The following is a 24,205-nucleotide window of genomic DNA, read 5'->3' as shown; positions in this document are numbered from 1 at the left end:
ATATATATATATATAAAATCTCATCAAATCCTCATAAAAATCTTCTAAAGGGTACTATCCCATTTTACATAAAGAAAAATTAGGTATGTATCCTATCTGAGGATATAAGGGTAAGAACTTTAAGAGGGGCATCTTGATTTTCATTTTTATTCTGCAATACTGGAGGTAAAACCCTCCAACACTCTAGACAAGTGTTCTACCACTGAACTATACCCTAAAGAGAAGTCTTATAGTGATAAAGTGTTTTGTGTCAATGAAAAGTATATATTATTACCAATTTAAAAATGCACACAGAATGGGGGTGTGGCTCAGTGGTAGAATGCTTGCCTGGCACACATATGGCCCAGGGTTCAATTCCCAGCAGTGCAAAAACAAATAAATGCACAAAAAATGGACTTTTTGAAATGAATGCTTAGGGCTAGAGAGGAGGCTAATGGTTAAGAGCACATATTGCTCTTACAGAGAACCCAAATTCAGTTCCCAACACCCATGTCAAGCAGCTCACAATCACCTCTAACACTAGCTCCAGGAGCTCCCACATCCTTTTTGGACTTCACACATACTTGGCCTATACATACAGATATACCCACACATACATAAAATAAAAATAAATAAATCTTTAACAAAAATAATGCTTAGTAGAGGCACACGCCTTTAATCCTATCACTTGGGAGGCAGAGGCAGTCAGCTCTCTGAAGTTCAATGCCAGCCTGGTCTACATAGCAAGCTGCAGACAAGCCAAGGCTACAGAGTGAAACCTTGTCTCAAAAATAAACTCTTAAATTTTAGAATCAACATAAGAAGGAACTAATTGGTGGTATGGAAACAAAAAATTCATCCATTAAGTTGACCTTACCTCTGTTTGATTTGTTTTGTGGAAGTTTCTCAGCATTCAGTGCCTGAAATTTGTGCCTTGCCCATTGGGTGAGATGGTCAAGCATAGAGAACACAGTCTGTGTACTCAATTGGCACAGGTCAGACGCACTGTCTTGGGTACTTATAGTATGCTGATCATCATGCTTTAGCACTGCCATAATTTCTGCATAAACCTAAGCAATTCATTTATCATTAATAATAATGTTTATATAACATCATTTTATTAATATCTGAAATATAAGACAAAGTATTTTAGGACAACAAAAAAGAAGTACAGTACATTAATAATAACCTTTCTTATCTATAGCTAAATTCATGAGAAAGAAAAGCTGTTGGAGGGTGACTATAGAACCTGGGGAGATACCTCAGTGGTTAAGAGGTATCACCTTTAATCCCAGCACTTGGGAGGCAGAGATAGGCAGATCTCTGTGAGTTCAAGGCCAACCTGGTCTACATAGTGAGTTCCAGATCAGCTGTGGCTACAGGGAGAAAAAAAAAAAAAGACCAAAAAAACCCCCCAAAAACAAAAACACCCCCACAAGATTACTTGCTACTTTAGAGTACCCACATCCGTCAGCTCAACAACTGACTGTAACTCCAGCTCCAAGAGATCTGACACCCTCTTCTGGCCTCCGTGGGCACTCATACACATCAGTATATACATATGTGCACATGGACCAAGTGCTGGGATTAAAGAAAGGTGTGTGCCACCATGCCTGGCCTAAAATAATTTTCTTAAAAAGGATAACTAGGGATTGGAGAGAGAGAGCTCAGTAGTTAAAAGCACTGGATGCTCTTGCAGAGGCCCTAAGTTTGGTTTCCAGTACCCACATGGCAGTTAACAATCATCCACAAGCCCAGTTCAAGGGAATCTGGAGCTCTTTTCTGTCCTTCACAGGCACCAGGCACATGTGGTGTACTTACATACATACAAGCAAAACACTCAGTCACATAAAATAAAATCTTAAAAACAATGGCTAAAGAAAATACAAAAAAATAAGTTCTATATTATTTAATAAATGATAGTATAACTTTGCAAACTAATAGTAAAGTAAATTAGACTATTTCATATCATATATAAAATTAATTTCAGAGTAAAAGGTTAAATGTAAAGATAATGATAATAGAGTAAACACTTTCTAAAAGATAGAAGACAGCACTATTTTTTTAGTATTTGGTTTTAGACAGGTCTCATGTAGCACAGACTGGCTATGTACCTGAGGATGACTTCTAATTCCTGATCTTCCAGTCTCTACCTCCCCCATGCTGGGTTTATTACTTCTGTGAATAGGAGTGTGAGAGACAATATGGGCAAATACATTCCACAATGCGTATGTGGAGGTCATGGGACAACGTTCAGAGCTCAGTTCTCTTTCTACCATGGAATCAAGAGATGGAACTCAGGTCATCAGGCTTGTATGGCAAGCATTTTTACCCACTGATCCATCTCACTGGTTCCTACTCTACAGTTTTCCAAAACTAATTATGTTAGAGAAAACAAGTTTCACATGTTCAGAAATTGTGTCACTTATTTGAAAATCGAACAAAATAAAGCTCACCTCTTGCTGATCTTCCTGATTACAACCCAACAAGACATATACTAGAATATGTGGAAGAAGATAGATGGTCACTTTGAAATCATGCTTCATCATTATGCTACAGCATGTGAAGATTTTACTGGCAAAATCATGCCGAACCTGTAAACTCAAATGGTTTAGGAAAAGTAAGTCCTTTCACACATTTCAGTCTATTGACTGAATGCTAAAATGCAGTACATAAGATAATTCAACATGACAGAATAGGTATTGTCTAAGCAGAGATGGATGTATAAACAAGAACTTCAGATGACCCTTCTGGTCCCTCTAACTGCTCTTGTTACAAGCAGCTGCTTTAGCATAAGTGGTCTCACTTCTTTTACAGCTCTTTTTGCAGTGGATCATGTTCTATCACAGATTAACTTTACTAATTACAATATTTTTCTTTAAATTTAGTGTGTTAATTCCTAAGTGAAGCAACTAAAATGTATGCTCCACATCACACATTAAGCATGAGACTTGTATTTTAAGTAATAAGCAATGACAAACTATAGGATAAAAATAAAAATATAAAATAAAATTACTTGCATATAAATATTTCAAAACATGTACTCTTTAAATCTATATAATTTTCATTTTTCAATTTAAAGTCAAATTTTGCTGGTATGCTCTAACTTTCAACTTACCACCTTTGCTCAACTTTTACAAAAAAATTTCAAATTATAAAAATTCAAATATAAATCCTTGACTTAAAACAAAAAGAACTAAATAAAATATTCGGAACTAGAAATAGTTAATAGTATTCAACATTCCACACATATTTTCAGTGTATTCATTAAAAAGTAAGAGAAAATGCCTTTAAACTGCCATTTAATACTTAGGATTTTTGTTGTTGTTCCTTTTGAGATTGGGTCTCCCTGTAGCCTCAGCTGGCCTGGAACTGGCTATGTAGACCAGGCTGGCCTTGAACTCAAGATATCTGCCTTCCTCTGCCTCCTGGTGCCAGGATTAAAGCTGTGTACCACCACACCTGGCTACTTAAAATGATTTTTTAAAAAAGTAGCCAGGCACGCCTTTAACCCAGCACTAGGGAGGCAGAGGCAGGCGGATCTCTGTGAGTTCAAGGCCAGCCTGGTCTACATAGTAAGTTCCAAGATAGCTGGGGCTACAGGGAGACCCTGTCTCAAAAAGACCAAAAAAAAAAAAAAAAAAAAAAAAAACCAAAAAACCCTAATAGAAAGGTGAATTTAAAGCAGACGTTGTGCATTTTAAATATGCCTTAACATTTTCTTAGAATATATCACATTTTTGTCAGTCAGGCACACATAAATTTCATATTAGGAAAATGAAAGAAATAAAAGAAAATATTCTTTTCTTTTGCCATGAAATTTCATTTTTATTTTAGAAAAAGTACGGATGATACATCTTCTTTCAAAAGTATCATTAAAAAATAATACAACTTCAGCCAGACATGGTGGTGCACCCCTTTAGTCCCAGGACAGGCAGAGGCCAGCCTGGTCTACATAGTGAGTTCCAGGCCACTTGGGGCTACAAGGAGGCCTGTCTCAAAAAGACCCCCCAAAAATAAATAAATAAATAAATAAACTTAAACTTGCTATTATATTAAAAAGAATCTTTTTATTATTTAAAAAAGTCTTCATATCCTTGTAAATGGTGTTATTTTACAATGTAAAATGTAATGCATGATGCTTTACAGTTATATTAATTATGTGGTAATTTAGTTGATAAAACAATTGCCTTTTTACTTAGGCTCTGTCATTTAGTAACAATAATAAAACTGTTACTATTAGTAAATATCTTTGAAATTTCCTATCATATCAATATAATATTCATTTTTGTTGTGTGATACAGATTCATATAGATGTTCTTATTTCCTTTAGAATTTCTGTAGCCATGTTCTCTTACCTTTGTTATAAGATAACCTCCCCAAGATGCTGACCAGTCTGCAAAATTATTGCCTAATTTACTTAAGTAAATTGGCTTCTTTACTCCAGACCAATCTGTTGACTTCTGAGAACTCTTATATCTGTAATTTTGAAAAATTTTTTGTTAAAGAAGTATTTGTTTAGAAATATTATAAAGAAAGTATAAGAAATTGTATGTGCCCCTTCACTGACTAAAAGTTCTGTGTCTCATTTGCTGAATTCTGTTAAGGACAATATTTTTCTACTACTATCTTAAGGGTAGGTAGGAGGTCATTCTTACATAGAAGTATACCTTAGTATCTGAGTAGGTCTCTCTTTTTCCTCAAATCTGTTTAACTTCCATTCAAGCTCAAATCCCCACTATTCTCCACTATTTCTTATTATGGCCATCCATCAACCTCACTGATTATCACTCACTGACAACTTCAGCACACTGTTGTTTTCTTTCTTCCCCAAGTTTTATAATCATCATGACTGACTTCAATGTCAAATATTAAAAAAAACTTCTCAAGGATTTTCTCTTCTACTCAAATTATAAGGCTGCTCTTTAATCATCTGCACCACTTCTGCTACTTTCACCTGTAGGAAACCAGGATGGCATGCTTTAGGGCGAGATGGACCTGAAGCTTTTGAAGTCTAGGTTACAGTCTATGCTGAAGGGAGGGATGCTGAATACAGCAGCCCTCAAATCCCTGTCTTGCTGAACACTGGCAGGACTAGCTGGAGAAAAGTGGCCAGGTCAAAAGTTGAAGCTCCTTGCTTTGAGGGAAAGCATCTTGGTCGACAGCCCTTAGCCCACCTCCTTATTCTCAATAAATCACTCTGCTCTCACTAGCTAAAATAGGCCAGGTTAAAAATTTACTCCTGGGCTAAAAGCTAAATGTTTACTATGCTTTTTGACCTAAGAAAGAAAACATGTGGACAATAAATTACCAGATAGGCACTGGTAACCCTGAGTAAAAGTACAAGCATCCTGCTTTACAAACAGCCCCTAGCTGGTGCCAACTAAAAGCTATATGTCCTGTTTCTTGTTTAATTGTGTCCTAAATCTTTGTATGTAACTGCCAAACCCACGTGACTGGAAGTTCCTTGTTCTGTATAAAAACCTACTGAATTTTTTAATGAATTTAACTTGCTACAAAAGTTTTCAAGTCCCAGGGCCACCAGTATTGCCATCAAAGAAGGGACCCCCACATTCACCCAATGATCTCATCTCCTATATCTCTGACTTCACAGAGGAGGAAAAAAAAATCCACATCAGTTTGTTTATTTGTTTTGGCAAGTTCCAGCTGGAACTCACTATTTAGTCCAGGCTGGACTCCATCTCACAGAGATCAACCTGCGTCTGCCTCCTGAGTGCTAGGATTAAAGGTATGTGCCTTCATGCCTGGCTTTTTTGCTGTTGTTGTTATTGTTGTTCTTTTTGGGACAGGGTATCCCTGCAGCCCCAACTATCCTAGAACTCACTATGGAGACCAGGCTGGCCTTGAACTCACAGAGATCCACCTGCCTCTGCCTCCCGAGTGCTGGGATTAAAGGCATGAGCCACCACGCCCAGCATGCCTGGCTTTTTATATAATTTCTCTCTTTTTTTTTTTCTTTCCTTCATTTTTTGAGTTTATTTTTCTTTGGAAAAAAGATTTATTTATTTATTTAATGTGTATGTATTTCTGTGTGAGTATATACCATGTGTGGATGGGTACAGACAGAGGTCACAGGAGGGTGTTGAATCCTCTGGAGCTGGAGTTACAGGTGGTTGTGAGCCTCCTGATGTGCGTCCTGAAATCTGAACTAAGGTCCTTTGAAAGAGCAATAAGAGCTCTTAACTGTGAGCCATCTCTCCTATCCATCCTACACCATTCTCACTATCTGTAAACTTAGCTGGTTTCTACCCTTCATTTTAGCTTTCCCTATTTACAAAGAAAGAAATCTTACTCCCCGTAATTTCCTATCAAGCTGTAACTCTTCAATTCTCTCCCCTTAGTCCAATATGACTTTTATTCCTCAGCAAACTGTTAAATTAAGCATATTCAAACAGCTCTCAGCTTACAAGTAATTGCATATCTGTAGATTATCTGAGGGAAATGGGTTCTTTTTGAACCATTAATATAAATGCAGAACTTGGTAAATATAATCATTAGCTTATACTCAAGGTCTTCAGCAAGCATTGTATATATATTTCACTGTATTCCAAGTTTCTAAAATCTGAGAAATCCCTCAATCTCAAAATATAACACTAAACTAGAAGAAAAAGTTACATGAAAAGATTTTTATTAGAACAAAATGTTTATATAAATTTAGTTTAAAAAAAAAGATTTTGAGCTACAAATCAGGTTCTACCTAGCCGTGTTTTCTCCTTTTTTCTGGGGCAACTTTGAACTATATTTGATCCATCTGATTCTAAAAATTTAATTTTCCAAATACAGGCATCAATTAACCCAGGTTTGGAGATTGTATGCTAAAAACTCAATTGAAAAAGTACAAGAGAGAACATAATCAAAACCAAGGATAGCTTTTAAGAAATTTGATGTGGCTGGACATGATGGTACACACCTTTAATCCCAGCACATGGGAGGCAGAGGCAGGTAGATCAGTCTGGTCTACTTAGGGAGTACCAGGCTAGCTGGGGTTACAGGCACAACCTTGTCATAAACAAACAGACAGACAGACAAACAAACAAACAGAAACAAATTCTGTTTTACCAGCCATCAGGAATAAATCTCAGCTAGTTCAAGCTATAAAATGAAGGTCAATTCTACAGAAACTCCACTTCTTTGACTAATTTTTATGGGTAGTAATTTCAATGACTAGATCCCTATGTGGATAAATTACTAACTTAAACCAGTGAGGAATCATCTGAGAGGTTCCTCTGATTTTTCGTTGCCAGATCATGGCTCGTGTCAGCAGATAAAGGTGCATGCCGCCAAGACTGACATGAGTTCATTCCCTGGAAGCAACATGGTTAGGGAACCAAATCCCACAAGGTGACTTCTGACTTCCATGTGTGCCATGGAAAACATGCACATGCATGTGTGTATGCACACACATACAAAATAAATGTGAAAAAATTTTAAAGGGGGCTGGAGAGACAGTTCAGCAATTAAGAGCACTGACTGCTCTTGCAGAGGACACAGGTTCCATTTCCAGCACCCACACAGCTGCTAACAACCATCCTAACTCCAGTTCCAGGAGATCTGACACCATCTTCTGACCTCCATGGGCACTGCAGGACATGGGTGCACTTACATACATGTAGGAAATACACTCATACACATAATTTTTTTTTAAATTTAAAGTACTAGACCATAAAAATGCTCATTGGTTTCCTAAGGTCACTTTCATATGTGACTACTTAAGTGGGCAAGAGTGGGCTTTTCTTTTCTTTTGTTATTGTTGTTTGTAATATAGTGTTCTGGTGCACATATGTGTGCAGGGAAGCATGCAAATGTATACACATGCATATGAAGGTTAAAGGACAACCTTGGGGGGGTCTAGATGCAGCATGCTTTTTTTTAAAATTCTGAGACAGGATTTCCAACTGTTCTGCAGCTTGTCAAGCAGCCTAGGCTGAGTAAGCCTCAGAAGTCCTATCTTCACCTCCCAGTGCTAGAGTTTCAAGAGTATACACCACACCTGGCTTTTTATGCATGGGTTCTAGGGACTGAACTCATGTCTTTATGCTCTAAGGCAAGCACTTTACCAACGGAGTTATCTTCCCAACCAGACCTGAACTTCTTATGAAGTAGAAACAAACCACTCCTACAAAACTCTCTTATCCAAATACAAAGAATTTATTCAATAAGCTGTGATCAAATAGGCATTCATTACTGAGTGTCAGCTAAATTTTAGTCACTCTGCTGGTACTTTAAAGTATTAAAAGTATCCACATCTTCAAAATTATAAAAAAAAAATGAGACTAAGCATGGTGGTACATGCCTATAATGTCAGCACTTGAGAGGCAGATGCAAGAACTCAAGTCTCAGGCCCGCCTGGGGTGCAGACTGAGTTCCAGGACAGCTTGAGCTTCAGAGTGAAACCTTCTCACAGCACCCAAGCAACCATAAGAAAAACAAACAAAAAAGCCAAACACAGAACAAAGCAAAAAAACCCCTGAAACTTGGTACTCTTAAATAATTTACTTAAGACTTCAGAGTTAGCAAATACAGGGCCAAGACACAAACTTAGGTATTTATGACTCCAAAGGCTATAAACTTTCTTGTAGATCACAAGAAATCTTAAGTATATAAATGTGCTAAAATGTGGAATCAAGAAATAGAGAAGCTGGGCATGATAGCTAGCATACACCTCTAATCCCAGCACTGAGAAGTCTTAGGCAAAAAGACTGTGAGTTTGAGGCCAGCTTAAGTGATATATATGTCTGTCAGGCCAGTCAGGGCAATATAAGAGACCCTACTAAAAAGGAAGGGTGATGGGGGCATGGGAGTGTTAGAGAGTATGGGCAAAGTATGGAGTCCTCAAAATAGAAAAACCAGCCGGGCGTGGTGGTGCACACCTTTAATCCCAGCACTTAGGAGGCGGACTGTTGTGAGTTCAAGGCCAGCCTGGTCTACGTGCTAAGTTCAGGTCAGCTGGGACTACAGGGAGACCCTATTTCAAAAAGAAAAAAAAAAAGAAAAAAGAAAAACCAAATTTTAGTTTTAGAAGCCACATCAAAAGTTATATCCTTAACAGTGTGAGTCATACAATATACAATGATTTTTTTTTTTTTTTGGTCTTTTTTGAGACAGGGTCTCCTTGTAGCCCCAGCTGGCCTGGAACTCACTATGTAGACCAGGCCGTCCTTGAACTCACAAAGATCCGCCTGCCTCTGCCTCCCGAGTGCTGGGATTAAAGGCGTGTGCTACCACGCCAGGTGAATTTTTAAAAGACTTCTAAATATAACATTTTTTCATCAAATAAAAATGCAAATTTGAGGATTTTTATAAGACGTCTAGGTATTTGACGAAAGTTCAGAGAAGTAATTTTTCCAAGGTCACATACCTAATATGTAACCCTAAAGTATCTAAAATTAAAGCCTCTAACATAAAAAAAAAATCCAAAATGTATAATTAGTAAGGAGTCCTAACAAAGTTAATATTGAAAAGATAATAGAAAACACTTTTAAGTACAAGGAGGAGCTGGAAGATGGCTCAGTGGTTAAGAGCACTGGCTGCTCTTGCAGAGGACCGGGGTTTGGTTCCCAGCACCCACATGGTTAACAAAAGTCCGTTAAGTCTACTTTCAGGGCATCCAATGCCCTCTTCTGGCCTCTGTGGGCATTATACAACATGGGTGAAATTACATACATACAGGCAAAACATTCATACATATAAAAATAAAGAAAAATCAAAAGAAAAATAATGAAAAAAAAAAAAACCTCAATGCCAAGAATGGACTCCCTCTCTAGATGCTGTTAATCAGAGGTCCCACAGACTGTCAAACAATACTGGACATTGGCTCTGCTCTTAGTTACCCAGCAGAGCTGGATGGTAAAGCCCTATTGCTGAAGGTACTATATACAAGAGGTGTAGAACAAACAGAAAAGGTGGTGCTGACTTCAGGGCCTCATCTCTACTGGCTAGCTTCCATAGTGCTGGAAGGCGCTATGCATGCTACTTACTGGAAAGAAAACAAAAATGTTCATCAACCTTTCCCAGCTGTGATCCCTGAGAACTACAATAACAACTGTCCTGTCAAGGTATACCCACTGGTGCACTAGCAGCACAAATATTATGGGAGTAACCAACCACTTTAATCGAAGGTCCACTTCCTAGGATACAGCCCATATCTGACAATGATATCAGGCTTAGGAAACAGACTAGACAGGTCACTGGACATAGGTGGGAACCTAAAAATAGTTTTCTACTAAATAGTTATCATACCAAAAAAACCAGTTATCATACTAAACCACCTCCTAATGACTTACTATATACATATAGTTCAGTTAGAGACCCTGTCTCAAACAAATAAGGATAGAAGTGATTGAAGAAGCATTTGACATCAGCCTCTGGCCTCCACACATACATGCACATGTACACATCCACATGCACACATTGCAAACAGTGAACCCAAACATACACATAAATATGAACTTAAAAGCAATGTAGATTCAAAGTACTAGGTCGACAGAAGTAAAATAAAATTCTTTTAACTTCAATGAATTAAATAGTTAAAGTTACAGAATTTAACCAAATGAGACTTCATTTCTCATTGCAAAGAAGAGTATAAATATAAATCACAATGGAAATTACACATAAGAACATACTAAAAGTACTTTGCTGTTTTGTATATGTGTATGTATGGAGTGTTGTATGTATAATATATTAATTTATTAGTGTAGGAATATGCCCATGTATCTGCAGGTGTGTGTGGAAGACAAAGGTCAAAATTGGGTGTAATTCTCAAGGTCCTTCACCATTTATTTTTTGTGACAGATTCTCTCTCAGAACCCAAAGCTCATCTATTTGGCTGGGCTGGCTAGCCAATGAGCTTCAAGGATCCTCCTATCTCAGGTTCTGCCACCACTTAATGCTGGGGCTTCAGGTACATGCCTGGCTTATTACATGGATTCGGGGATTGGAACTCAGGTCTTCATCTGTGCACAGTGCCACTTTACTGACTGAGCCATCTCCCTAGCCAATAAAAATGCTTCCAGGTAGAGGCCAGAGGCCAGCTTAGCGATGCACAAGGTGAAAGCAAAAGGTTATGCCACACCTGTAATCCCAAGATTTAGGAGATGATGCAGGAGGATCAGGACTGGAAGGTCATTCTCAACTACCTTTTGAGACCTTGTCTCAAAAAAAAAAAACCCCAAAAATAAGCAATAATTTTCTTAATAAAAACCATCTTTGCTTCAATGGTGTCTTTCTTTAAGAGACAAAATGACCTACAGTAACAGTATGTGAAGGTGCTTTGCAAACAGTGATAGACCGGCACCATCTTTTGAAATATTCTAGAAAAAAATTCATTTTGTATGTTCAGAATGTAGCATTATCAGAAACCCTCAAAAAAAAAAAATGAAATGAAAAAAAATTCTTGGCCAGCCTTGTCTGCAAGTTTCAGGATAGCTGGGGCTACAAGGAGACCCTGTCTCAAAAGAAAAAAAAAAAAAATTCTTTTCTGCTATCTGAGAAGCTCAGCTTCTCCTTAGTAGAGATTTCTGAAAAGAACTCCTGAGGTTCCTACAGGCCAGTCCTATACTTCCTCTCCTGCTGCTGGAAGACAAGCGAGAGAGATGTTCACGGAATCAAGACTTGTTAGCCATTCATGTTGTTGGTGGTGGTGTACATGTAATTTTCCCATTTATCAAAGATGAAAGCAAATTTGCATACTAAAAAAAAACTTTTAATGCTAAAATGGTCTATGAACGGTAACATTAATTTTTAAAAATGTTTGAGCTTTTGTACATTTCATACAATAATCCTTAAACCAATTTTAAAAGTTTTATGAAAATAAATGAATCCACATACCTAGTATTTAGATGAGGTTCTAGTATTTCCCGAACATGCTCAGGAAATCTCTTCCACAGTTGGTGACCTGAACCATTGCTCTGCATCTCTTTACAGTCATAAATAGAAAGTAATTCCTACAAATACATATTTTACATTTGTAAGTCCACAGTGAAACAGATAAATTTAAACTTTTAGAGTTGTGAACTTCCATAGGACATTTATTTCAATGCTTGAAACCATTCAGAAAACTTACTTAAGCTATGACAGTACTTGATTACTAAGCCAGTTTATGTAAAATAGGCATTGAAATACGAAACTAAGAACTATTTTGAGCCAGGCATGGTGGCACACACCTTTAATCCCAGCACTTGGGAGGCAGAGACAGGTGGATCTTCGTGAGTTCAAGGCCAGCCTGGTCTACACAGTGAGTTCCAGGCCAGCTGGGGTTACAAGGAGAACCTGTCTCAAAAAAAGACCAAAAAAAAAAGAAAGAAAGAAAAAGATATCGAGCTTAAAATTACAAAGATGGGGACTAGAAATGGCTCCGTGGCTGCTCTTGCTTTTAGTTCCCAGCATCATGTTCATCCTGACACAGCAGCTAATAACTGTCTCAAACTCCAGTTCCAGGGAATCCTCGTCTGGCATCTGTGGGGATTTGCACACATACTGTGCACTTCCATACTTGCAGGAAAAACACACACATAAAGCAAAAATGAATAAATAATTTTTTTTAATCCTGAAAATAGGATGCAAAAGCTAAAGACCTGTTTATAGCTGGGTGTAGTAGAAAACACCGGTAATCCCAGCATTAGGGATGTGAGATACAAGGATCTCCACAAGCTTGGGCCCATGAGTTCGAGATCAGCCTGAGCTATGAAGGATTTCAAGTCAGCCTGGAATACCCGATGATGCACTGCTCAAAACTTTTTGTTTAATTTTTAAAAGACCAATTTATTTATTATTCCAAAATGATTCTATTTTCTTTCCTGAAAAGAACAAAACAAACTGCAACTGGGCATTGGGTACATACCTACAATCCAGTATTCAGGAGGCCAAATTAGGATTGCAAATTTGAGGCCAGCCTGAGATACATCTCAAAAAGCCAAGAAAACAAAAGAGGGGTATGTGAGGAAAGGATTTTATGGATGAAGAAAATTCACTGTCGCTAATATCCATCTTTAAAATGGGACAAATAGCCAGGAGTGGTGGCACACACCTTTAGTTCTAGCATTGAGACAGCAGAGGCAGGCAGATCTCTGAGTTTGAAGTCAGCCTGGTCTACATAGTAAGTTCCAGGCTAGCTAGGGTTGCATACTGAGACCCTGTCTCAGAAAACAAAAAAATACTGGCTAGAGAGATGGCTCAGCAGTTAAGAGTACTGGGTGCTCTTGCAGGGGACCCAGTTCAATTCCCAGCTCCCCCATGGTGGTTAACCACCGTCTGTAACTCCAGTTCTAAGGGGTCCAATGCCCTCTCCTGGTCTTCATGGGTTTTGTACAACATGGGTCCATACACATGTATGCAAGCAAACAAACACATAAAGTAAAAATAAATAAATTAGTTAATTAAAAAAAAATACAATACAAAACACCAACCAGGACAAATACGTTAAGGTATTATACTTTCTCTCTCTTATTGCTTGTTCTTTCCTGTTATACTGAAAATTGGATGCTTTTCTAATATTTCTAAAATATAAGTAATATCAAGCAAAGTATACTTTATACTCAGTATTTTTTAATACTTTTAAAAAACATTTTGCTATTTTTATTTTATGTGTATGTGTGTATTTCCTGCATGTAAGTAAGTGCACCTATGTTGTGCAATGCCTTCAGAGGTCAGAGGAGGCTGTCAGATCCCCTGGAACTGGAGTTACGGACAGTTGTTAGCTGTCATGTGCTGGGATTCGAACCCGGGTCTTCTGCAAGAACAACCAGTGTTCTTAACTGCTGAGCCATCTCTCCAGCCCCATATATTCAGTATTTTTTGACAAAACTAAGATGGCAGGCTGGAGAGATGGCTCAGTGGTTAAGAACACTGGTTGTTCTTGCAGAAGACCCGGGTTCGAATCCCAGCACCCACATGGCAGCTAACAACTGTCTGAAACTCCAGTCCCAGGGCATCTGACGGCCTCTTCTGTCCTCTGCAGGCACTGCACGAAATGAGTGCACTAACACACATGCAGGCAATACACTCATACACATAAAATAAAAATAATAAATAAAATATTTTAAGAAAACTAAGATGGCACATAAAAACGCAAATGAAGTACTTAAAATTTCATTAAAATTCCATTTGAATCAAGCCTTTCTTTCTTTTCTTTTCTTTCTTTCTTTCTTTCTTTCGTTTTTGTTTGGTCTTTTTGAGACAGGGTCTCCCTGCAGCCCCAGCTGGCCTGGAATTCCCAGAGATCTGCCTGCCTCTGCCTCCCAAGTGCTGGGACTGAAAGCATGTGCCACTACTGCCACCACATGTGCCCGGCTGAATCCAGTCTTTTCTAATGTTTGGTAAAGTCCCTCTAAAAGAAGCCTCTTGAGCCTGTAAGATGGCTCTGTGGGTAAAGATATTTGATACCAAGTCGGACAGCAGGATAACCTAAGTTAGATCCCTGGAACCCACATGGTATAAGGAAAGAACTGACTCTAGCAAAATGCCCTCTGACCTCTACATGTGAAGCGCACGCCTATATACACAAATAATAAACAAAAATAAATGTAAAAAGACAGTAAGAAAAATAAAAGGCTCTTAATTTTTATTAACAGACTTACTAAATCAGTGATTCTTCTTTTGATTTCAGAAATACACTGTTAAAAACACTATTATGCTTACAGCTATAGGTCTTGCTATATATTTCATAAAGAAAACAGAAATGGTTAGGGCACCTTCAAAACTTGCATTCTTGCATTGGGGGCTGGAGAGATGGCTCAGCAGTTAAGAGTACTGACTGCTCTTGCAGAGGACTCGGATTCAATTCCCAGCACCCACGTGGCAGCTACGAACCATCCTTAACTCCAGTTCCAGAGGAATCTGAAGCCCTCTTCTGACCTCTGCAGCTTTGCACAACATGGGTGCACTCACATACATGCAGGCAATACGCTAATACACATAAAATAAAAATAATAAAATATTTTTTAAAAACTTGCATTCTTGCAATCTATACAAGCCTGGTACCTGTGCACACATGAACTACTTTCTTTTATTTATATTTATTTATTTTAAATATTTTATTTTATGAGTGTTTTGCCTGCATGCCCATAAGTGCATTCATGTCATACAATGCCTGCGGAGGCCAGAAGAGGGTGCTGGATCCCCTGAAACTGGAGTTACATATGGTTGTTAGTTACCAAGTGGGTAGTGAGAACTGAACCCAGGTCCTCTGCAAGACCAACCAGGGTTCTTAACTACTGAGTCATTTCTCCAGCCTCACTTTTCTTTTTTTTAGAAAAGATATATTTATTCTTATAAGTATGTGTGCATGAGTGTACGTACATCAGGTGCGTGCAAGTGCTCCTGGAGGCCAGAAGAGGGCATCAAGTCCCTTGAAACTGGAGTTATAGGTGGTTATGAGCTGCCCAATGTGGTGCTGGGAACAAACCCAGGTCCTCTGTAAGAGTAGTAAGTGTTCTTAACTGCTGAGCCACAGCTCCAGCCCCTAACCTCTTTTTTCTGTTGTTCTTAAAAGAGATTTTTGTTTGTTCCTCTTTAAAGACAAGGTCTTATACATCTCAGGATGGCCTCGAACTCACTTTTTAGGTGAGGATGATCTCGAACTTGTAATCATTTTACCTCTATCTCCTAAATTCTGGGACTACAGGTATGAACTACCATGCCCAGTTTATGCAGCACTGGGGATTAAATCCATGCCTTCCTGTGTGCATTCTACCAACTGAACTGCACCTCCATCTCCTATTCTTGGTTTAATGATAATTAACCCTTCTATTTCTATATTATACGCACAGCTTTTTACCCACTTAAAATGTTTTATCAGGATTGGGGATATAGTTCAGTGATAGAATGTGTACTTAGCATTCATACCCAATACTCCAAAATAAAACAAAACAAAATATTACATCAATTTTCTTTGACAATATCACTATCTCCTTTCTGATGACCTATTCCCAACTAACAGAACTATTGTTATTTTCCTGTTTTTACTCTTCTTTTTGTCCCAGCTTCTCTCTCATTCTTCTCGTGTTTGATAGCAAAATTCCTCAAGAATTTTTTTATATCTAATTTCTCTCTTCTTGCACATTCTTAATGTTTGAAACTGATTCCTTTTCTCTCTCCCTCTCTCTCTCTACTTCTCCCCATTTCTCTCCTAGACAGGGTCTCACTAAGTTGGTTATGCTGTCCTGGAACTCCTAAGCTCATGCAAACCTAAGCATCCCGAGCAGCTGAGATCACAAGCAAGCAATACCACATCCCAATTGATAGAATCTATTAACGTGTACTTCCCCTCTTGATTATCTTATCTAGACTCAATATTTTAAATGCCATCTCTATGTAATGAAGACATTCAAATTTACATTTATAACCCAGATTTCATCATCATGAATTCCAGATCTGAATTTTCAATGGAAAAGAAAAAATAATATGAAAGACAAGAAGAGTCAAATTAGAAAAAAAATGATCATTACATGTATGATAGTCAGTTTTCATTGTATCTGGATAGGTTTCAATATAAATAAAAAATAATCTTTAACACCAAAAGAAAAGTAGGAAAAGATTAGCTATAACAAACTCATAAAAATGAAAAAGCATATGAAAAATGGTACAACACTCTATTTATTTGGATTTGGTTCTTTTTGTTTTGTTTTTGAGACAGGGGTCTCCCTGTAGCCCCAGCTGACCTAGAACTCACTATGTAGACCAGGCTGGCCTTGAACTCACAGAGATCCACTTGCCTCTGCCTCTACAGAGACAGGGACCAAAGGTGTATAACACTACGTCCAGCCACTCTAATTATTTAAAAACTGTAAATTACCAGTTTTCATTTGCCATACTGGCAAGGACTTAAAATTTTTTTATTTATTTATTACTTTTATGTGTACGAGTGTATTGCCTGCATGTATGTGAGTGCACTCATGTCTTGCAATGCTGCGGAGGTCAGAAAAGGGCTTCGGATTCCCCTGGAACTGGAGTTAAGGACGGTTCACAGCTGCCATATGGGTGCTGGGAATCAAACCTGGGTCCTCTGCAAGAGAAGTCAGTGCTCTTAACCGCTGAGTCATCTCTCCAGCCCCAGGACTTAAAATTCTTATAACAGGCTGTCAGACTTTTTTTTTTTTTTTGGTGTTTTTGAGACAGGGTGTCCCTGTAGTCCCAGCTGTCCTGGAACTCACTATGTCAACCAGGCTGGCCTTTAACTCACAAAGATCTGCCTGCCTCTGCCTCCCAAGTGCTGGGATTAAAGGCGTGAGCCACCACGCCCGGCTAGACTGGTTATTTTTAAAAATAGGATCTATTAGTACAAACTCTATACTTGGTCTGAGACTAATTTTAACTTCTAGATATTTATGCTGTTCATATATATTCACAAATGTATAAAACATTTATTCCCTAAATCATTTTTTAATTTTATTTTTAAATTTTGGTGGTATTCTGAGACAGGTCTCACTATGTAAACCAGCCTAGCCTACAACAAGCTGTGTAGTCCAGGATAGCCTTAAACTAGCCTGGTGGTGATCCTCCTGCATTTCTATTTCCACTGCTTGAAATTACTGGTGTGGACCATCATGCCTGGTTCCTAAATCATTTTTTATAAAAGCAAAACACTGGGTACAATCTAGATGTTTTAAGTACATTTCTTAAATAAATTGTAGTACATTCATATTGATTATTATTCAAGCACTGAAAAAAATGAACTAGATGTATGTCACTGACACAGAAATTACCCAAGATAGACTATTAAACACAAAAAGTCAAATTAAAGATGATGACGAATATTATTATTATTTTGATCTTTTTTTTGAGACAGGGTTTCCCTGTAGCCCCAACTAGCCTAAAACTCACTATGTAGACCAGGCTAGCTTGAACTCACAGAGATCTGCTTGCCTCTACCTACTGAGTGCTGGGATTAAAGACGTGCACACAGCCATGATGGCATTTTTACATATATGTGTTGTTAAGCTTTCTTTTATTCATTCAAGAAGATGTATTTCTGTATTCTTTAAAATGTTTATCAAGAATCTGAAACACTTAAGGTGATAATTTTTAAAAAGTTTTACAAGTAAAGAATTTATAGTTTTCTTATTAGAATTCAGTAAAGTAGAGCTGTATTATATAAGCAAGCTTACCTGAATGGCATAAGCAGCTGAATCTTGAGCTCTGCTGTTATCTGCATATGCAAGGTAAGCTCTTGTTAGCTCCATCAGCAGTCCATAGGCAAAGTTTAAGTCTTCTACTCCAGTCTTAACCAAAACAGGAAAAAGATTTAATAACTGATAGTATACCATACTTTCCATAGTGACTTAACTTAAAAAAAGAAAAAGACAGATGGTCAAAATACAATCCACAGCCAAGAAGCCAAAACCTAGAACTTTTTAGGCTGTTATGAAAGTATATTAGAATTATTCAATTTTTGAATAGTTTTGGCAATTTGCATTTCTTATATTTTAATTGGTAAAAACAAATTGTAAAACAGATGTGATGGCTTAGTGAGTCTTGCCATGCAAGACTGATGACCTGAGGTCAATCCCCAGAACACGCCTAAAAGTGGAAGAAGAGAACTGACTCCACAATGTTTTCCTCTGACCTGACACATACACCCTGGCACACACAACCAAACCTCTTTTCTTCTTTCTCTCCCTGGGCATTTTCATCTCCTTTACAGCCTCTAGTAATGGGTTTCATATGGCGTTTTATGCACATATGCCCTTTTGTTTTTATTCGTCCATTCATTCCCCTCCTTCCCTGCCTCCCCCATCACCCCATTTCCCCTCTGGCTGGTTCCCTACCTCTCCACAAGTTGCCCCACACGTCTGCCTTCATATCACATGTCCCCTCCTCTAAGGTCTCTTCTGGCTTTCTCATGATCTCCTTTGTACCTCTCTCTCTCTCTAAACCTCTTTTCTTCTTTCTCTCTCTCTCTCTCTCTAATAATAAAATTTAAAAGGTAACTTGTATTTATAACAGTTCTTAAACTGTGAAGCCTGAGAATCACTTGAAAAACTCTAAGAAGTAATTTCAGCATACATTCAACTCAGATTCACCACACATACTGACACATCAAAATTCTAATTTTGGGGGCTGGAGAGATGGTTCAGTGGTTAAGAGCATACACATAAAATAAAAATAATAAAGCATTTTTTTAATTTCTAATTTTGATTGGGAGAACACTTGCCTTACAGCAAAGCCCTGAGTTCAAGTTCTAGTACTGGCAACAAACAAACAACAACAAAACCAAACAGGCAAAACATACCAGTTAATTTTGTTCTACATGGATTTCCTTAAAGTACACACATTACTAGAATATGCCGTGAAACTAGTTTTCTATGGAAACACTAGCAATTATGTTTAATCATTAATCTTTAGATAACTAATTAGGCCTTTAATTATTATCATAAGTAGATTAGTAAGCTTTATTTGCAAGATCAAAATACATTAGATTGGGCTCAAACCATTGCTTTTGCCTAAAGAGTTCTATTTAGAAATCAATTCAAACATTTCCTAAAATTTCTGACATCGAATAAATGGTCACTAAGGATAAATTACATAGGTGTTTTCTGGTTTTTGTTTTTGTTTTTTTTAGAGACAGGGTCTCACTATGTCTGGAACTGGCCATATAGGCCAGGCTAGCCTCCAACTCAGAGATCATCCTGTCTCTGCCTCCTGAGTGCTAAATTAAAGGGGAGTGCTGCTTTGCCTGGCTACATGGTTCTTTATAAATGGAAAATATAAATCTCAATGAACAGAGAAATCTTAACACTTGACATTACCATTACTTACCACAAATGTAAAATCCTTTCCTTGGGTTTCAGTTGTTGAAAAATCTAATCGACCTGGATCTATTGCCCCCAATTCTCCTAAACATTCCCCACACAGTAAACGAGCTTGAGAGTTTGCATCTTGACAGCCTTTCAAAAGCACTGTCACCAACTTTGAGATAATGGGTTCCACTGTTTCACTATCAGTTGCATATTTTATCAATTTTACCTAAAATAAAAGTGGAAAGTAGGTTTATGTATATAACTTCTAACAAGCATATTTTTCAAAACTAGAAAGCTTAAAAATATTAATACAGACAAAATTAAATCCCTGTATCTTCAATCTTTTCAATTAATTTTTGATGAGTTCACATAATATAGCTCACAATATGTTCTGTATGATTAGAGGCATTAAGTATGTTTGAAAGTCTTAATCATTTATCCATTGACCAGTCATTATTATATCAGTACATAAAAATAAGTAAGAGATGCCAGGCATGGTGGCACACACCTTTAGTCCCAGCACTCAGGAGGCAGAGGCAGGCAGATCTCTGTGAGTTCAAGGCCAGCTGGCACTATATGGAGACCCTGTCTCAAAACGAGGAAAAAAAAAAAAAATGAGAAAGGGAGGGCTGGAGAGACGGCTCAGTGGTTAAAAGCACTGGCTGCTCCGTCCTGGTTCAGTTCCCAGCACCTACACAGCTGCTAGTAATCACCCATAACTCCAGTTCCAGGGGAATCTGTCACCCTCCTCTGGCCTCTAGGGCATTGCAGGCACAAATGTACTTACATGGAGGCAACACATACCAAACACATACCTAACACATACCAAAATAAAAATGAATAAAATTTTTAAATGAGGCAAAAAAAAAAAAAGACTACAATGGTCTTTCTCCAGTGAGTTCAGTCTAATGGTAAAACACATAGAAACAAATAATTCAAATACATCCAACATATACAACAACAAATAAGTTTACAAGGTAAAAAGGAATGAAGATGAAAAAGAGCTGAATAACTTGTCAAAGGTAACAGAAGATATTCCAGTAGATTAAAAAAGAACAACTACTAGCTAAGAAAAAAAAACACTGGAAAGTATATTAAAAATACCTAAAAAGGAGAAAAAGTGGAAAAAAAGGCTCAGTGAAGAGGGAAAGGAGGTAGGAAAAAAAGAAGTATCCCTTCATCCAAGCTGCTGTGAGGGATGAGAGATCTAGAGTAATTCAGGAGGGATGGCAGATCCGATTGTCAAGTGAAAGGAAGCAGGATTGAACATGATCTCAGAGAAGCACTTGCCACCTGAAGCCCTGAGGAGACAGACTGGCCTTGTTCTTTCCTAGCTGTGTGACCTGAGCTGATCACATAATCACCCTGAGCCTCAATTCCTAACCTGCTATAATAACTTAAATGTGAAATGACCCGTCTAGGTGCATGTATTTGATAGCTTGGTCCCCAGTTAGTGGTGCTGTTTTAGGAAACTCTGAAACCTTTGGAGGGGGACATAGCTGGTGGAGGTAGGACCATAGGGGCAAACCTTTGAAGTAATACTGGCTTCAGAATCCATTCAAGATTTTTGTTTCCTTGACTGTGCCATACAAAGCTGGTGCCACATGCCCCAGCCACCCCGGCATGGTGCCAGCCACCAAGCCTTCCCTACAATGATGGCTCAATCTCCTCTGAAACCCTGTTAGGCATTTTGTCACAAGTAGTAAATGGGTACATATTACCTGCCCCACATGTTCTATTATACAAAGTGTCTTAAAGCCTAAAATACATTGTCAAACATCAAGAACATTGTTAAAAAGAAAAAAAAAAAAAGAAACAAAGAGGTGGCCTCAATGAAAACTATGTTAACAAGCATCTTTTATTTCATCTCCTAAGGATGCTGTAATATAATAAATAAAATGTTAACTAAAGAAACCACTCTCGGGGCTGGAGAGATGGCTCAGTGGTTAAGAGCACTGATTGCACTTGTAGAGGACCCAGGTTTGATTCCCAGCACCCACATGGTGGCTAACAACCGTCTGTTACTCCAGTTCCAGGGGATTCAATGCCTTCTTCTGACCTCCATGGGAACTGCATGACACAGGTACACTTACACACATACAGGCAATACACTCATACACACAAAAGTAAAAAAATAAGAAACCATCTTCAACCATAAAGATTTATATACTATATTTGTGTGATCACTTTAGAAACACTTCATATTTTCTTTAAAATATGTATTTTTAAGAGCAGGTCATGGTGGCATATACCTTTAGTCTCAGCACTTGGGAGGCAGAGGCAGGCGGATATTTGTGAGCTTGAGGCCAGCCCGGTCGACATAGTGAGTTCCAGGCCAACTGGGGCTACATGGAGACCTTGTCTCAAAAAGACCAAATAAATAAATGAATAAATAAGTAAATAAATAAATAAAAAATATTTTTAAAAAATGTATATGAGTGTTTTGCCTGCATGTAAGTACACCCATGTCATGCAATGCCCATGGAGGTCAGAAGAGGCTGCTGGATCCCCTGGAGTTGGAGTTATAGACAGTTGTTAGCCGCCATGTGGGTGCTGGGATTTGAACCCAGGTCCTATGCAAGAGCAGCCGGTGCTCTTAACCACTGAGTCATTTCTCCAGACCCCATTTATATTTTTTACTCAGCAAAAGTAAATCTTGAGCACTTCAAACCTCAGGTTACGGATTCAAATTACAATAAGATTTCAAAAGAGAAATAAAAAGACATTTGTTACCATTTAGAATCTTCCACAGTTGACTTCCTAAACAACTTTGCAAGTCGACTCATGTATAATTATCGAAAAATGAACTTGTAATCAGTAAGACAACTCAGATTTTAAAAATTACATTAATTTACTGGCTTAGACTAGAAAATAATAAAAAAGATATTTTACCTGAGAAAGATAAATTCTCAAAAATACTTTCACTTTATTCCAAGACTAAACAAAATTAGGTTTTATTTTTAGCGAAAAATTACAAATTCTAAAATAATTTTTTTTTTGGTCTTTTTGAGACAGGGTTTCCCTGTAGCCCCGATGGCCTAGAACTCTATGTAGACCAGGTCGGCCTTGAATTTACAAGAGATTTGCCTGCCTCTGCCCTCTGCAGTCCTGAGTACTGGGATTAAAGGCACAACACCACGCCCGGCCCTTTTTTTCTCTTTTTGAGACTGGGTCTCCCTGTAGTTCCAGCTGAACTGGAACTTGCTATATAGACCAGGCTGGCCTTGAACTCACAAAGATCCACCTGCCTCTGCCTCCCAAGTGCTGGGACTTAGGGCATGCACCACCACACCAAATTCTAAAAGAATTTTTATATGAGCCTGGGCCCTTTTATTTGATTTAAAAAACAATTCTGGGACAGGGGGAAGGCTCTGTAGGTACAGGTGTTTAATGCTAAGCTTGACGATCTGCGTTCAATCCACAAGAACCCACTCACATGGTAGGAGAGAACTAACTCCCATAAATTGTCCTCTGACCTCCACACATGCTATGGCATGTGCAACATCCCCAACACAAAACAAATAAATGCAATAAAAGGTTAAAAATAAAAATGAAGCTGAGTATAGTGACACACACTTGTAATCCCATCGTTCAGGAAGCAGAGGCAGGGGCCTTGAACTCACAAAGATCCAAGCCTGGTCTACATAGCGAATTCCAGGCCAGCAAGAGGGAGACCCTGTCTCCAAAAAAGAAAAAAAAAAAAAAAACCAATGAACCCAACAAACACAAAAAAATTTCTTTGGGTAAGAAAGTTTGCATTTCTGTTCAAGAGTTATTATTATTTTTTAGGAAAAAGACATTTCAAATCATGTCTATGTGCACATGAATGTAAGTGTCCATGGAGGCCAGAAGCTTCAGATAACTCCTAGGGCTAGAGTTACAGGTGGTTGTGAATTGCCCTGTGTGGGTGATGGGAATTGAACTGAACTCAGGTCATCTACAAGAACAACATGCACTCTTAACTGCTGGGCTATCTTTCTAGCCCAAGAGTTTTCTTTTAGATTAGTATCATTGAGGATTTTTTTTTTTTTTTTTTTTGAGACAGGGTCTCACTATGTAGCCCTGGTTGGTCCAGAACTTGCTATCTAGACCAGGCTAGCCTGAAGCTCAAAGAGAACCATTTGCCTCTGTTTCCTGAGTGCTGGGATTAAAGGCATGCACCACCATGTCTGGCTACTATCTACTTCTTATTAATCCATTTCTTGTTAAGCCTATAACCAGGTTGCCAGTTTTAAATGGTATCTTTTGTTCATATAATAATTAATGACCTTACTTTATCTATTCAAATGTATAACATTCACACAGATTCTCCAATTCTTGTCCCATTACTGCTTTTAGTCTTACATTTACAGTTAAATATATGAATAGAAGCCATGAGTCCTTTTTACAAAGTCTACCTTGTCATCTGGATTGAATGAAACCCATCCTCAAATGTATGTCTTAGAAGTGCTCACTTATAAAAACAGTATTTC

The 24,205-nt window shown here is 38.0% G+C and overlaps 1 protein-coding gene across 1 annotated transcript in view; it reads right to left on the bottom strand.

The window, feature by feature from the left end:
- The window catches only part of Atr (ATR serine/threonine kinase), a 133,903-nt gene that overhangs the window by 58,306 nt on the left and 51,392 nt on the right, over positions 1 to 24,205 (bottom strand). The window contains exons 23-28 of the mRNA XM_008856344.3: positions 19,753 to 19,959; positions 18,102 to 18,215; positions 11,827 to 11,942; positions 4,338 to 4,458; positions 2,436 to 2,573; positions 857 to 1,049 (exon numbers count right to left, since the gene is read on the bottom strand). Coding sequence (XP_008854566.1) covers positions 857 to 1,049; positions 2,436 to 2,573; positions 4,338 to 4,458; positions 11,827 to 11,942; positions 18,102 to 18,215; positions 19,753 to 19,959 — 889 coding nt within the window. The remainder of the gene's footprint in view (positions 1 to 856; positions 1,050 to 2,435; positions 2,574 to 4,337; positions 4,459 to 11,826; positions 11,943 to 18,101; positions 18,216 to 19,752; positions 19,960 to 24,205) is intronic.

This window comes from Nannospalax galili, unplaced genomic scaffold, assembly GCF_000622305.1.
Source record: "Nannospalax galili isolate Female #2095 unplaced genomic scaffold, S.galili_v1.0 scaffold708, whole genome shotgun sequence".
Classification (NCBI taxonomy): domain Eukaryota; kingdom Metazoa; phylum Chordata; class Mammalia; order Rodentia; family Spalacidae; genus Nannospalax; species Nannospalax galili.
This window is presented reverse-complemented; position numbering and strand designations above follow the sequence as displayed.